This window comes from Rhizomucor pusillus (assembly GCF_041956525.1).
Source record: "Rhizomucor pusillus strain CBS 183.67 unplaced genomic scaffold VTP01scaffold_15, whole genome shotgun sequence".
In the NCBI taxonomy this organism is placed as follows: domain Eukaryota; kingdom Fungi; phylum Mucoromycota; class Mucoromycetes; order Mucorales; family Lichtheimiaceae; genus Rhizomucor; species Rhizomucor pusillus.
The window spans coordinates 354,826-368,474 of NW_027192157.1; the positions used below are offsets into that span (position 1 = coordinate 354,826).

Here is a 13,649-nt window from a genome sequence, read left to right on the forward strand (position 1 = left end):
AGCTATTAATTAATAAAGCGAGCTTTCCTGCACTTGTTTGGTATCTACACTAGGTACCTCTAATTTCAACAACCCGCTCGTTGCCGTGACAACGTTGAATTTAGAGTAAAGTTCGAATACAGCGTGATGAAATGTTTCAACTTCGTCGATGCTGGAAGCGGCGCCCCACCATGCAGTATTGCTTGTACGATGCTTGCCAATTTGGCGACATCGCCGTCAAAAATTCGGATATTTATCATTCACATGATCATGCTGTCAGGTAAGACAGACCCATGGTACCGAAAGGTACTAGAGATTCTTCAATTCGTATTATCTGAACGTTATTGTTGCAGTGAAACTGCTCCTGGCCTATACTTCACTTTATACCATGCATGTATAGCATATGAGCGAATATTGCCACATTTACAGACAAGGTATCTTCTGTATGCAAGCGATGCATTGAGAATAGCAGGTTCTCTGTGCACCGTAAGAGTAACAATATATCCAGATCAGAACTATTTACTGTGTTGTATAAATGAAGGTTGGTATCTATAGTCTACAACAGACCGACACGTCGACCAAAGAAGACTGACACGGCAACGTAAAGCATCATGATCAAAACGATCCAAAAATAATAGTCGAGATCCTTGTAATCCTTTCCTGGGACCTAGCGAATCTGGCGTCAAATTTCCTTTCTTTGCAAAAGTAAATGCAGAGTAAAACCAAGCGTACCTTGACGTTCATGCCGAATAAACCACAGACGATGGTCAATGGAAGGAACACGGTTGCCAAAAACGTCAGTCGATTCATGACCTTGTTGCCCATTCTATAGGTTTGACTGAGCTCAACGTTGACCTGAGCCAAATAGTTCGTATGTGCGCGGCCGAGCAGGCGGTTGTAATGATTAATGTTTTGAACCATAGTAACAACATGATCTATATATCAAGCCTGCTTAGCACCGTTGTATCCTCGAACGCAATCCAAAACTCTTTACCCTGAATATCTCCGAGGTAGAGATATACATCATTGAATGACTTTTTATCATCCTCCGTGAGCGGCTCTTCTCCTTCAAGGAAACCTTCTTCGCTCGCCCAGTCCTCGTAGCGTTTCATTAGACTCTTGAGAACATCCATCTTGGACGTCAGCAAGCGAGTGAGCTGCGTCGATCTACGACGGCAGCGACTGATGCGGCGCACCATATCCGCCTGCTCCCATCGTTTGAGAACCATGGATAGCTCGTCAATTGACACGGCTTCCAACTCCACTTGCAAGATAGGATTCGCAAACTCGTCAGTGATAGCATCCATCAAGCCATAGTTCAGCCAGTCAGGTGTGATCATCATGACGTCTCTAATCTGATTCGCACGAGTGCGAACCTTGGCTGGTAGCTCGGATTCACGGAAATGGAACTTAGAGAATCATAAGTCGTTGCTGGATAATCGCAGTAGCGCAGCGCTAGATTTTCACTTACCGTAAGCAGTCCGTTCTTAAATATAAAAATGTAAAAATTAAAAGGTCGCAGGTTTCCAGAGTGCACCTCGATTTCAAAGCTGCGGAAACAGATAAACGTATAATTTGGATACATTTCTAGCTTCTCGCGTGGTTCCTGCGCCAGCACATCCTCAGATGTAAGAGGATGAATATGGAATGTCTATGTGTGAAACATTGTAATCTTAACATCTTTTTGCATTTTGTATTGCTGAAGCTTCATCATTTTTTACCTTGCTAAGCGTTTTCATTTCCTCGTCGGTTGGACACAGCACATCAATCCACCAACCTGATGTCTTTAATGTTTCTTCCAGAGCATTTCGACCTTCCTCACACAGCAATTGCTGTAGTTTATACGTATGCTGGTCATGTTTGCTGTCAGGCATATAGAAAACGTAACGGTATACGTCCTCGCTAAGCTGTTTGGTTACATGAGATCATTGCCAATATGCAAAAAAATCCACACGCGTACTACCTTGATCTCATTTTCAGGATACGTCCTGCGGCTGTGCTTGCTCGTCGTCTTTGAAAGTTTCAAAGTTCCGGTATCAAGTGAGTGTTTGCGCTCGACCATTTCATCAAACGCTGCCATGTCGAGCTTGTTATCCTTGTCAGGTGTGTACTGAGGAAACAGGACATCGGCTTCTACATCATCTGCTGGTCCAAGCCAGATATCATCTGCTGCCAGCGATGGTGACATGGATGCCTGGCGTCGATGGTGGCCGGGAGGAGACTGATTCGGATGCAAGGGCTCGTGTTCATTGTAACCTTCGCGTGGAAGACTGTTGGGAGCAGTGGCAGTGGTATGCGCAAAAGGTACCGAGAAGGAACGGGCTGCTAGCCGGCGTGCTCTAACGTTGTTGCTTTCCGAGTGCATTGCCATTGCTGTGTCGCTGCACCATTGGTTGATGAAACAAGGCCATGCAAAGGTTTGCTGTTCCGCCCGCTGGGCCGTGGCTTTTGATAAAAAATGTGGTGCTTGGCATTGGTGTATCACCGTCGCTCTTGCTGTGTTGCAAACAGTAATTATGGTCATGTAATCTTCATCCAACAATTCAGTAGAACTGCTAGCTAGCTTACAAACAGCATGAGATCAGAAGTTACCGTAGGTTTCACCTAAAAATCCACATGATGGGAGTGTAGGAACAATTGTATACATTTGATCAGATGCAAGGTCGTCTCTGCGATTGCTTGAAGTTGTCGTCCAATATATCGTAACCGCTCAATCCTTCGCTGTTCAATTCATCTTGTTCTATATCGTATCACGGCATATAGAATGATCGAATCGAGTTGACTCATTTCAAAGAGATCTACATGTATTCAGTATGTCAAGTATATGAGATATGATTGAATGCATTCACCCGGCCTGGCATTCAATATTTAAACATTTCCTTCAAAAAGTCCTTACTCTTGCAAAGAATTTACAAGAATTTGATCATCATGTTTATTTCCATATCATAATTTGGCATACATATGAAGCTCAGACAGTATATAAAGAGAACAAAGGGAGAGAAAGATACATATAAATAACTGTGCACTACAGTGCATATATTCTACATGGCATAAAGGGCCAGCCTCGTTGATCTGCAGATTCCGTTTTCCCTCCCAGCAAGGTACGCAAATTGATTGGTGAAACGTTGTACAATTGTGTCAGATCGCCATTGCATTTGTGGTATGTTTCACAGCCATTTTGACTTTGTGGCGAGTGTTCATCCAAGGAGCAAAATCCCAAAACTCATCTATAAAATTGAGCACAAATAATACAGTCAGAACCAACTATACTAAGTTTCAGATAAACAATGCTTACTTGAAGGAATCTGGATACTATTTACAGGTGTTAAGCCACCATTGGATTCAGCGTGCTGCGCTGCTGTCCGCAAGTCGATTTCGCTAAACTGTTGGAGACATTTAGCAAGCAGCGTCGGCCCAGCTGCATCAGCGATGAACCCGTGACATGCGACTTGGTGAGCCGACATGCGTTCCTGTGGGCGCTTCCGCAGACACCCTGAAACAAAATCTCGGCACGCCCCGTCGTGACATTTCTGCTCATCAAGCGTGGGTACCGGCCCATGCACAATGTGTGAAAACATCTGGAAATACATGTTAAGAAAAGACTGTGCAAAAGTAAATAGAGGGAAAGCTTTAACTCACCGAAAGCGGTTCAAACTCGCAGAATGGAGGCCAGCCAGTGGTCAGTTCGATGGTGGTAATACCAAGTGCCCAGATATCTACTTTACTGTCATACGCTTGGCGCTGCAGGATTTCCGGAGCCATCCAGCAAGGTGTGCCAACAAATGATCGGCATGAACCGCTTCTCCTCTCTGCTGCTGGGGTAGTTGTTGTCGTGGGAACCTCGAGAAATTGCTGATAAGAGCCGATATTGTTGTTATTATTACTTTGACTGGCCAGTAGATAATTGCTAACACCGAAATCGCCTAGCTTCACTACACCCGAGTCCCAGTCGAGCATCAAATTGGCAGCCTTGATGTCTCGATGCACTAGATTATTCTCATGGAGATAACAGAGACCAGCTGCTACCTGTTTCAGGATGCTGATTTTTCGACTCGTTATTAATTGTTCTGAGACAACAATGCATTGATGTTACCATGCGATAATAGGCAGGTCCAGCCCATTTGGAAAGAATCGTGTCAAAAGGTCCCGGCATGAGCCTAGAAATTAGCAATGTCAAGTTGAGTATTTACTGCGTAAATGCATTGCTAACCTGCGGACATGAGAGGCATGATGATATACAAATCAGTCGATGCAACAAAACTTTGATATGTCGGCAAAAGATGTGGATGGTGGCACAGCTTCGTAATTTGTATTTCACGTCGCAGCAAATCGAGGCGCCGACTCCATTCATCGCCTTTATTCATATCGAGCTGTTCGAGATCGACCTTCTTGATGGCTATCAGCGTATCGCTAGGGAGATGCTTTGCCGAGTACACGGCAGCGGTGCCTCCAGAACCTGTTTTGTTTGTTCACGTAAATGTACCGGTCGAGCAATTGCCCTCGAAAAGGTGTTTACCAAGAGTTTCAAGTATTTTGTAGTCGGATTGATTGGACGAAAAACTTTTACGTTTGGGAAGTTTCAAGGGACGTTTCCATCTGATAAAAACATCAGACAGGGAGCGAGAGCGTTGTGGCTGATGATGTTGTGTAGGTTCAGAGTATTGCGATGAAGATGCCAATTGATCAGTTGTTGCACATCTCGCTCGCAAGGGTGGACGCGTCGAGGCTTGCAAAAGTAGATCATTAATCGACAAACGCTTGAAAAAGAGGTTCCCGTTGACGTTCAAGTGACAGGTGGAAGGGATGCTGGGCGCAGATACTCTGTCTGGAGTATTGGTCATGGTTCCATGTAAACGATATTATATTCAAGATAAGAAGAGAAGAGCAGCAAGAACAAGAATAACAAAGTAAAAAGGAAAAACAAGATGAAGTGGGATGATACGAGCGGAATATGAGAATAAGGCCTCCCAATTAACATTTGCTAATTGCGGAGATCACTGGGAAAGCTTGATTTTAAAACGTGGACCATTGCCAGTCGGCCGGAACAGACGGGATTGGATTAAACTCGACTGGTAAAGAAAAAAAAAAAAAAAAAAAAGAGAAGAGAGTTAAAAATTGACTGACACGCCGTAGACTTTCACATTATATATCCTTTACCTTCTGGTCTAGTCTTGATAGCTATTCCTTTGCGCTGTGAAGTATCTGGTTGGACGATATCTGCAGCAAAAAAAAAAAAAATACAGGATCGTCTGCAACCAAGAGATCTCGATGGGGGTTGTCCATGTTTACCATCTCTACCCAGCTCTGTGACACCTTCCATGGCCTGAGGCTGTGGCGTCATGATGCCAGCACGTCGCCGTAAGTAACTCATACTTTCTGATCCTTTTACGTCTTGCTTTGCCTCCTCCTGCTGCTGCTCCTCTCGGGTATCCTGCCTCTTGCCTGCCTGCTTCAAATCTTCCTGCCATCGCCTATACTTTGCAGCGCACGAATCACATCCTCGAGATAAGGTTCCCTGAGGATGAAACTGCGACGATTGATCGAGCCGAAGGTAATTAGAACAATGCGCTGAGCAAAAGATGTCGCCACATCGACGACAGTGATGTCGTCTCTCAAAAAATCCAAAAGTCGTTTGGCATCCAAAGTGTCCGCATCGACTAGCATCTGCATCAGGCTATGTAATATTTATATTCTCGGTCAGAAACAACCAGGGCACACGTTTCCATGGCAATCCTCTTTCTCTCTCTCTCCAACCTTCCAGTGATCTCGGGTAGGAGGGCCTGTTACTGCCTCGAATGAAGTGCTTGCAGTGTTGAGGGACTGTCGCTTAGCAGTATTGCTGTGTTCTGCCGAAATGGTCGGCGACGGCGAAGCATCCAAACTGAATGACCGAGTGGGTTTGCCGAGTGTGAGATGTGTTGGCCGTTTTTTCCTTGTGAGTGCATAAACGTCCATGCTACGTTTGCGCCCTCTCTCTCTCTACTTCACTTGTCTCTCTCCAGCGGCGCCGTGCAATAGGGGGAGGGTGGGTCAAACCGGCACACAGACAAAGCAAGAAGGAAAAAAAGTTACACACTTTGTACTTTCGCCGCTTCAAGAAGCTCCCGACCTCGCAGGATAACATGGGCTCAGGCACAGCAGTTTTTCGATATGTTTCAAGAGGGACCAACAGCGAATATCCGATCCCCTCATCAGGGGGGATGTCAATACACTTTGCACTATTGCCTCTATTTTTGGATTCATATTGACAGTCCTTCTTTATTATGCCTTTTGTTCTCTAGCAAGTCTTCGTTGCTTGACGTCCCAGTTGTAGACTCGTGCGGTATCTAGAGTGTTTCCTTAGATGACGGATCTGATTGTTGAGTGTTACCGCTCAGTACTTACTGACTTCCATGGTAGTGATTTGATCCCTCAAAAACTCTAAATCCTCAATTGTATTCTTCAGTGACGTCTTTGCCGTGTTTAACTTTGATGACAAAAGATCCTTTGCTTCCTCGAACGTGTACTCCAGCATGACATTTGCCTAACAAATATGTCCAAGTTACAACGTGGTGTATGGAATTATATGCAAATAATCCTGCCACGTACGCCTAACCACAAGTACACTGTGCCTGAAGGTTCAATTTTTGCTTTTGCATACAATGTGTCGTTCAATTCGTAATCGGTATATACAGGCTCGTTTGTCTCTTGCTTTTCTGCTAAGAAGTCAACCATGACTAGCGTCTTTTCAATCTCTGGTATCTTGTCTTCCAATACTTTGCGTCGTTGCAGCAAGTTGATCTCCATAAACTTGTATTTGCTGTTTCTCGAATCAGAAAAGCGAGGCCATGGATCGTTACGGCTGTGCGAGATGAAACTGACCTGATCGCTTCTTGGAATTTGCGAAGTACGACTTCTACCGGTTCGGCTTCGGATACATAGTCTTCGACACGTTCCTAGGTACTGATGAGCAGACTGCGCTATAGCTATTCCTTGGCAAGCAAAGGATATCGTACCACGAAGGGCGATCGCGGGATGCCTCGAGGGTTACTTTCCAGTTTCGGTGCAGTGGCAGCAGACATTGAGTGAAAAGCGCGAAGCGACGTGTTCGGGACACCAAAATTGAGGATCCTGCCCTTTTTTTTTCCATCCCAACAATGCAAAGCAGCACCGACCCCAGCAGCGTAGAGAAGGAAACACGAAGAGCACATAAACTCGATACCCTCCATGAAAAGTTCACAAAGCACCTGCTGCATCAATTAAAGTAAGCATTTGCTTTCGTTTGGACGTGCAATCCGTAAGTAATATATGCAAGATCACAGTGACCTGAATTCCTCTACCTAGTTACAATGCTTTTAAAGAGACTTTGGGAGAAATCTGCGATGAACATCACGAAGATTTCAAATGCGCACACATACAGATACGAGACTATCTCCAGGAACAAATGAAAGTATGTAGATTCGATTCTTGAGAGCTAGTTTTATCGATATAAAATATCTGACGCTTGGAACAGAAACACTACGAACGTGTCAAAGCAGAGTACAATGTAGCTGAATCGTTCAAAACCTTAGATCACAATATTGAACTTGCCAGATCAGATCCTCAGAGAGCTAGACAAAGGTTCACACTGCAGTGCAATACATGCGAGCATTATCTTACCGCGATTTTGTAGGACTGTTCCTACTCCGGAACAAGTAATACGCTCAATACGCGTAAAAGAGAAGCTGAAGCTCCTGGAAAGGTTACGGAAAACAGAGGCAGATGTAAGTTGAAATAAAACTATATATCACATTCTTCTTGTTGAATGTTAATGAATTACATTATTTGGTAGGTAAAAGAAGAAAACAGCAAATTGATGAATGAGATTATGGAGAAAGACAAAGAACTTGAACAGACAATGGAGGATATTTCAGCAGACATCTCTCAGTTTGAAGAGGCGGCAAGAATCGCCAACAGCATTGATGTGCAGCAAATGGAACAAACAATCCGTTACCTCGACTCCAGTTTGTAAATTCATAATCTCATTTCTCATATACCCCCGTTTTCTCCATCGTAGCAATCATTTTAATTAAATCCCATGGATCATTCTTTCCATAGTTATTTATTATTGTTGATGATTAAAGAGATACATACAACATCACCAGTCTGCATAGTTTGAAACGAAAAACCGTCGCCCACGTAGTTTAATGCTTTATTCTTCGCCACTTTTTCTGGGAACATATATACAGTGCGAGTTGAGTGGCGCTTAGCTCTAAAAGTTTGAGCTGTGATTTATTAGAGAAATGGTTATTGGAATAAATGTGGATCGTGCAAAGTAGGTTACGTACGTAGTATTCGCTAATACGCGCGTTGAATCGATAAAAAGAAAGAAGGAGGAGAAGAAAAAGGACGGGGTTGTAGTTTTCTCTCAACGTCATCTTCGCTAAACTTCATGCGAGGCGATTTAATTGCTTGAAGTAAGATCAGATAAGTGGGCGCGTAGGCTAACATCCAGCTCTATCCTTTTTCGGGAATACTTTGGATCTTCCCAGAGCTTGCCCAAAACATTGTATCCGCTACTTGGCGTCGTGAGCAGAAAATATGTAGCAATGTATTATCTGAAAGCTTCTTCAGAAAGAGAAGACTACGGTGGTTTATATATCAGACTGCAGGTTGAAGATGTTCCATTGCACTGCGGGAACTCGCTCCAACCTGGTCGATTTTTATCAACCCCGCGCCAGGATTATCAAGATATCCATCAAAAGACCGTTTTTGCATCGAGAACAGCATTTTTTGCTTCTTTTCCATTTACTCCAATAAGAAAATGCAAAAATTCCCTTGGATGATCCAGTTCCCGTCTTTACAAACCAGGAAGATGAAAGCTGATATATACAAGATGAAGATATACAGACGCAGCTGATATCCTTCACTGAAATTTGTTACCTCTTGAATATGACAGACAGCCTACAGCTGCCTGTGGGCATTCAAGTGCGCAAAGCATGAGACTAGGCAAGAGAGAACCGGTCTCAATGAAATCCGGCCTATTGACCACGTTGTCGACCGTTTTTATGCAGGAACGAATAATTTCGGCAGCGCAAAGCCGAGAAACTATCTATGAAGTCGAACTCATGTTTCCTTTTCAGTGGCTGCTTGTAGGTATCGCAGTAGCCCTCCTATTCTCTATTCGGGTAGAATGAAGTGAAAAGACAAAAGAAGAGCGGAGGTATAGGCGAGCTGATCAAAAGAAAAAGGAGTTGGACTATGCATAAGAATCATTGTAATCGTTGCTTCGGATGACGTCTCCTGCAAGAAACGTCTAGAAGAAGCGGTAAAATGATCTTGACAAGGATGCTCCACAACAACCATCCACTTCCAGCAGATGGACGCCCTGTGAAACGCGGTGCAAGCACACTAGGACTCCGCTTACCGATTTCGTAGTCACGAATTTTTTGCATTTTCAATTGGAGTGAGCTCTTCATTCAGCTTTCAGGACACGTCGACAATGAGTGACAAACTCACACGTATTGCCATTATTAATGCTGATAAATGCAAACCCAAGAAATGTCGACAAGAATGGTAAATGCATTGTATGGAGATTGACTCTGGACATGTAGGCTCATTTATATTTTCACAGTAAAAAGTCCTGCCCTGTAAACCGCATGGGTACGAAGCAGATCAAAGAATTCGAGCAAATTTGTTTAGATTAGCAAACTCACTGTTTCTTAGGCAAACTCTGCATTGAGGTCGAACCATCCTCCAAAATTGCCTTCATTTCTGAAGTGCTTTGTATCGGTTGCGGTATTTGCCCAAAGAAGTGTCCTTTCGGTGCCATCAATATTATCAACTTGCCCACCAATCTCGAGACCGAAGTCACTCACCGTTACTCGGCAAACTCTTTCAAATTGCACCGTCTGCCTGTGCCCCGCCCTGGCCAGGTCCTTGGTCTAGTCGGCACCAACGGTATCGGTAAATCGACCGCATTGAAGATTCTGTCCGGCAAGATGAAACCCAACTTGGGTCAATTCGACAACCCTCCTGATTGGCAAGATATTTTGAAATACTTCCGTGGATCAGAGTTGCAAAACTACTTTACAAAGATTTTGGAGGATGATTTGAAGGCCATCATAAAGCCACAGTATGTCGATCATATTCCTAAGGTCGTAAACGGTCAAGTCGGTCAGCTTTTGCAAGATAAGCTGGAGCGCGACAACTTTGAAGAGATGTGCGACGAATTAGGTAATCAATCGAGCTTTGATCTGTAGCATTTGCTTTCAATACCACGATGACTAATAATTTTTAATATACAGAGCTGAAGGGCATATTGCAGCGTGAAGTCGGTCAGTTGTCTGGTGGTGAGCTTCAACGTTTCGCAATCGGTGTTGTCGCTGTACAAAAAGCGGATGTATACATGTTTGACGAACCTTCTTCCTACCTGGATGTCAAGCAAAGATTGAACGCTGCTCGTGTCATTCGATCATTGATTGCCCCTGAGACCTACATCATTGTCGTCGAACACGATTTGTCTGTTTTGGATTATCTCTCCGATTATATCTGTATTTTGTACGGTATGCCCTCCGTGTACGGTGTTGTCACCCTTCCAGCATCTGTTCGTGATGGTAAGTCACATGTGGTAATTTGTGTCATGTTACAACGGATATCTGAAATATTGCGTCTTACTAGGTATCAACATTTTCTTGGATGGTCACATTCGTGCTGAAAACTTGCGTTTCCGTGAAGAATCATTGACCTTCAGAATTGCTGAGCAGACTGATGACGGAGGTGCTGAGAAGAACAGAAATTATGCCTACCCTAGAATGGTTAAGACCATGGGTAAGTCTCAAGATCTAATGCGCTTGATATTGGATAGCAGATTTTTAATGTTTACATGGCGTATAGGCGACTTCAAACTCGAGGTTGAAGCTGGTGAATTCACTGATTCGGAAATTGTTGTCATGTTGGGTCAAAACGGTACTGGCAAGACCACTTTCATCCGATTGCTTGCAGGCTTGTTGAAGGCCGATGGTGACGAACAGGTACCCGAACTCAACGTATCGTACAAGCCCCAAAAGATCTCTCCCAAGTTCAAGGGCACCGTCCGCATGTTGTTCCTCAAGAAGATCAAGGCTGCTTTCCTTAACCCTCAATTCCAAACTGACGTCGTTAAGCCTCTCTCCATTGAGAACATTCTTGACCAGGAAGTTACACACTTGTCTGGTGGTGAATTGCAACGTGTAGCCATCATCCTTGCTCTCGGTCAACCGGCAGATATCTACCTTATTGACGAACCCTCCGCCTACCTCGATTCCGAGCAACGTATCATTGCAGCCAAGGTCATCAAACGCTTCATCGTCCACTTTAAGCGTACTGCCTTCATTGTCGAGCACGACTTTATCATGGCCACCTACCTTGCTGACCGTGTAGTAGTGTACGAGGGTACACCATCTAAGCATGCTATCGCCAACTCACCACAATCCCTGCTTACTGGCATGAACAAATTTTTGGCATCGCTCGAGATCACCTTCCGACGTGACCCCACCAACTTTAGACCAAGAATCAACAAGCTTGACTCCCAAATGGACCAAGAACAAAAGGCATCTGGCAACTACTTCTTTTTGGAATCGTAAAAAAGATGAAACCTATCATGTGTATATTTCTTTCTTTCTTTCTCGGTCTTAATCTTCTCTTTATCTCCTTTTTTCCTGCGAACATGAATAAATAATCGCACGCATAACATTTTATATAATTCGCGGTTGGATCCCTAGTGCTATTGTACGCTTCATGGGACCATTGTACAAGATACTCAGCACAGCGCAGATTCCTGCCATGATCGCCTGGAAAACAAGACCTCGAAACATATTATTCGGAGGATCGCCCGCAGGATCGCGAAACTTGTCGAGAATAAGCACAATGACAAACCCAACCAGTTGGGCAGCCTGCCATAGGATCGATGTCGATATTGACTCGGGAATCGGGTAAGACACTGTAACGGATTTGGTTACTATCTATTGCGACATTTGGAAAAACGAGACTTGTGCGATGTTTACCTTCCACGCCCAATTCGACGACCAAAGGTACCATAAAAGACAAAAACAAATTATTGAGCGCATTGATATATGTGATTGCTGCAAATGAATTTGCTTGGACTTTTCGTGATATATTTTGTGAGCATGCCGTCTACATTTTTGATGCATTTGAATAGCTTACTGATAAATATAAATGCCACGTATGTGCTGCACATGAGAGGTGCCGTAAGTTTCAAGAACATCTTGTGCCGCTTTGTCATGTCCAGCATAGGGCCGGCAGCAGCTATGTTGAACGAATATATTTTAGTAAGCTTTGTCTTTGGATTTTATATAGCGACTGCTGTATATACCTGCACCCATGGCGCCTGCTGCCATAGCGACCGCCACGATGTCTCCTGCTTCTGAATTGTCGTATCCGTAAGGAGTAATAGCCTGGTTCAGAAGACCGCCCCACGCGATACTGATACCGACATTGATACCATGGATGCAACAGAGGATCCAAAAATGATAGTTTTTCATGAGCTGCAACGTATGCTTTAAAAAGCTGCCGTTCGATTGATGCTGCCTAACGTAATCCAACTCTGGCGGGGAGACTGGCAGAGAAGGTTTGGTGGGTAAAAAGAAGTGAGGCAGCGTTGCACCGGAGCAAATGACTGCAACCATAAGAACCTAGCAACGTGCAAAGAAAGTTGTTCATTACACGTGTCTTACTATCTGTGTGCAATAAGGCAGATACTTGCTGTTACTTGGATATTATCTTCGCCAGTGGCAACCGCAGGCATCAGAAACATGGCAATGATACCTCCATAATTTGAGGCTACAAACATGCCAGCTGTTGCTCTCTTATTTTCTGGAAACCAAACAGCTGCAAACTGTGCAACGGACAGTTGAATCAATTTAGATGCAAGAAAAGAATGTTTGTTTCTCTTGCCTTTGTCATTATATTGAGTGTCAAGGGACAACCAATGGAAGCTATGACTTGTCCGATCATCATGACTGCATATGAGGGTGGATGAAGTAGCACAGCTACCCAGCGTATCCAGCATCCTGCCGCCGTAACGAGTCCTGCGAGGGTGAGCTACAAATCGAGACAAGGAAAAAAAAGAAACGCTGTGTTGGTCTACAAATCTGGCAGCAGTCTGATCCAGCACAATCTACTTGCCGACTTTTTGGTCCCTAATCGTTCGAATATCCATCCAGAAATGAAGCTCAGCAAGATATACACTACCGTTTGGACGTTGAATAACCAGTTGATTGCCGTCAAATTGACACCGAGATAATTTGCTACAACGGCTGGGATCGGATTAAAAGTATTTTGGAAGATGGATACTGCGGCTCGTAAGACCACGAGAAAGAACAGTGCAATCCATGCCATTGGCTGCGTTCTAGCGGGATCTTCTAAAGATTTGACCTCTTCTTCTTCTTCCTTGTAGCGAGGATCTTCAGTTGGAATATAATTTGGTTGGGCAACGGTCGATGTAGACGAGTGCCGCGATGAAGAATGTCCTGGGGCATGCTGCGATGATCGAGGTACTGATTCCGAGTCTTGTTCTTTTTCTTCTTGCTGTTGCTCTTGTTGTGAATGTTGAATGCAGATTGATATGCTGGATACCCTGCTTCGCAGTGAACTCGAAGGTTTGAATCTCGAAGATACCGAATCCTTTGGATCCTTTGTCATGAACTCCACTA

At 44.1% G+C, this 13,649-nt stretch overlaps 7 protein-coding genes across 7 annotated transcripts; 2 read left to right on the forward strand and 5 right to left on the reverse strand.

Annotated features, from left to right (window-relative positions):
• Nucleotides 1-535: 535 nt before the first annotated feature.
• Nucleotides 536-2,350, reverse strand: VTP01DRAFT_3117 (uncharacterized protein; the record flags this gene model as incomplete). The annotated part of the gene is made up of 6 exons (XM_069381653.1): nucleotides 536-646; nucleotides 712-914; nucleotides 974-1,388; nucleotides 1,451-1,630; nucleotides 1,701-1,886; nucleotides 1,943-2,350. The coding sequence occupies 6 exons, from the start codon at nucleotides 2,348-2,350 to the stop codon at nucleotides 536-538; spliced, it is 1,503 nt and encodes a 500-aa protein (XP_069236764.1).
• Nucleotides 2,351-3,117: 767 nt separating this feature from the next.
• On the reverse strand, nucleotides 3,118-4,820 carry VTP01DRAFT_3118 (uncharacterized protein; the record flags this gene model as incomplete). Its single annotated transcript, XM_069381654.1, has 6 exons — nucleotides 3,118-3,206; nucleotides 3,275-3,557; nucleotides 3,619-4,018; nucleotides 4,073-4,136; nucleotides 4,190-4,435; nucleotides 4,496-4,820. The coding sequence occupies 6 exons, from the start codon at nucleotides 4,818-4,820 to the stop codon at nucleotides 3,118-3,120; spliced, it is 1,407 nt and encodes a 468-aa protein (XP_069236765.1).
• A 172-nt stretch (nucleotides 4,821-4,992) lies between these two features.
• Nucleotides 4,993-5,934, reverse strand: VTP01DRAFT_3119 (uncharacterized protein; the record flags this gene model as incomplete). Its single annotated transcript, XM_069381655.1, has 4 exons — nucleotides 4,993-5,048; nucleotides 5,137-5,196; nucleotides 5,269-5,653; nucleotides 5,734-5,934. The coding sequence occupies 4 exons, from the start codon at nucleotides 5,932-5,934 to the stop codon at nucleotides 4,993-4,995; spliced, it is 702 nt and encodes a 233-aa protein (XP_069236766.1).
• Nucleotides 5,935-6,240: 306 nt separating this feature from the next.
• VTP01DRAFT_3120 (uncharacterized protein) lies at nucleotides 6,241-7,040 on the reverse strand (the record flags this gene model as incomplete). The annotated part of the gene is made up of 5 exons (XM_069381657.1): nucleotides 6,241-6,305; nucleotides 6,364-6,502; nucleotides 6,568-6,778; nucleotides 6,841-6,914; nucleotides 6,975-7,040. The coding sequence occupies 5 exons, from the start codon at nucleotides 7,038-7,040 to the stop codon at nucleotides 6,241-6,243; spliced, it is 555 nt and encodes a 184-aa protein (XP_069236767.1).
• A 75-nt stretch (nucleotides 7,041-7,115) lies between these two features.
• On the forward strand, nucleotides 7,116-7,969 carry VTP01DRAFT_3121 (uncharacterized protein; the record flags this gene model as incomplete). The annotated part of the gene is made up of 5 exons (XM_069381658.1): nucleotides 7,116-7,222; nucleotides 7,303-7,408; nucleotides 7,472-7,578; nucleotides 7,631-7,721; nucleotides 7,790-7,969. The coding sequence occupies 5 exons, from the start codon at nucleotides 7,116-7,118 to the stop codon at nucleotides 7,967-7,969; spliced, it is 591 nt and encodes a 196-aa protein (XP_069236768.1).
• A 1,470-nt stretch (nucleotides 7,970-9,439) lies between these two features.
• VTP01DRAFT_3122 (uncharacterized protein) lies at nucleotides 9,440-11,561 on the forward strand (the record flags this gene model as incomplete). Its single annotated transcript, XM_069381659.1, has 6 exons — nucleotides 9,440-9,513; nucleotides 9,572-9,600; nucleotides 9,664-10,173; nucleotides 10,245-10,553; nucleotides 10,618-10,767; nucleotides 10,834-11,561. The coding sequence occupies 6 exons, from the start codon at nucleotides 9,440-9,442 to the stop codon at nucleotides 11,559-11,561; spliced, it is 1,800 nt and encodes a 599-aa protein (XP_069236769.1).
• Nucleotides 11,562-11,672: 111 nt separating this feature from the next.
• On the reverse strand, nucleotides 11,673-13,638 carry VTP01DRAFT_3123 (uncharacterized protein; the record flags this gene model as incomplete). The annotated part of the gene is made up of 7 exons (XM_069381660.1): nucleotides 11,673-11,917; nucleotides 11,982-12,080; nucleotides 12,142-12,243; nucleotides 12,311-12,629; nucleotides 12,701-12,832; nucleotides 12,892-13,038; nucleotides 13,123-13,638. The coding sequence occupies 7 exons, from the start codon at nucleotides 13,636-13,638 to the stop codon at nucleotides 11,673-11,675; spliced, it is 1,560 nt and encodes a 519-aa protein (XP_069236770.1).
• Between the last annotated feature and the right edge of the window lie 11 nt (nucleotides 13,639-13,649).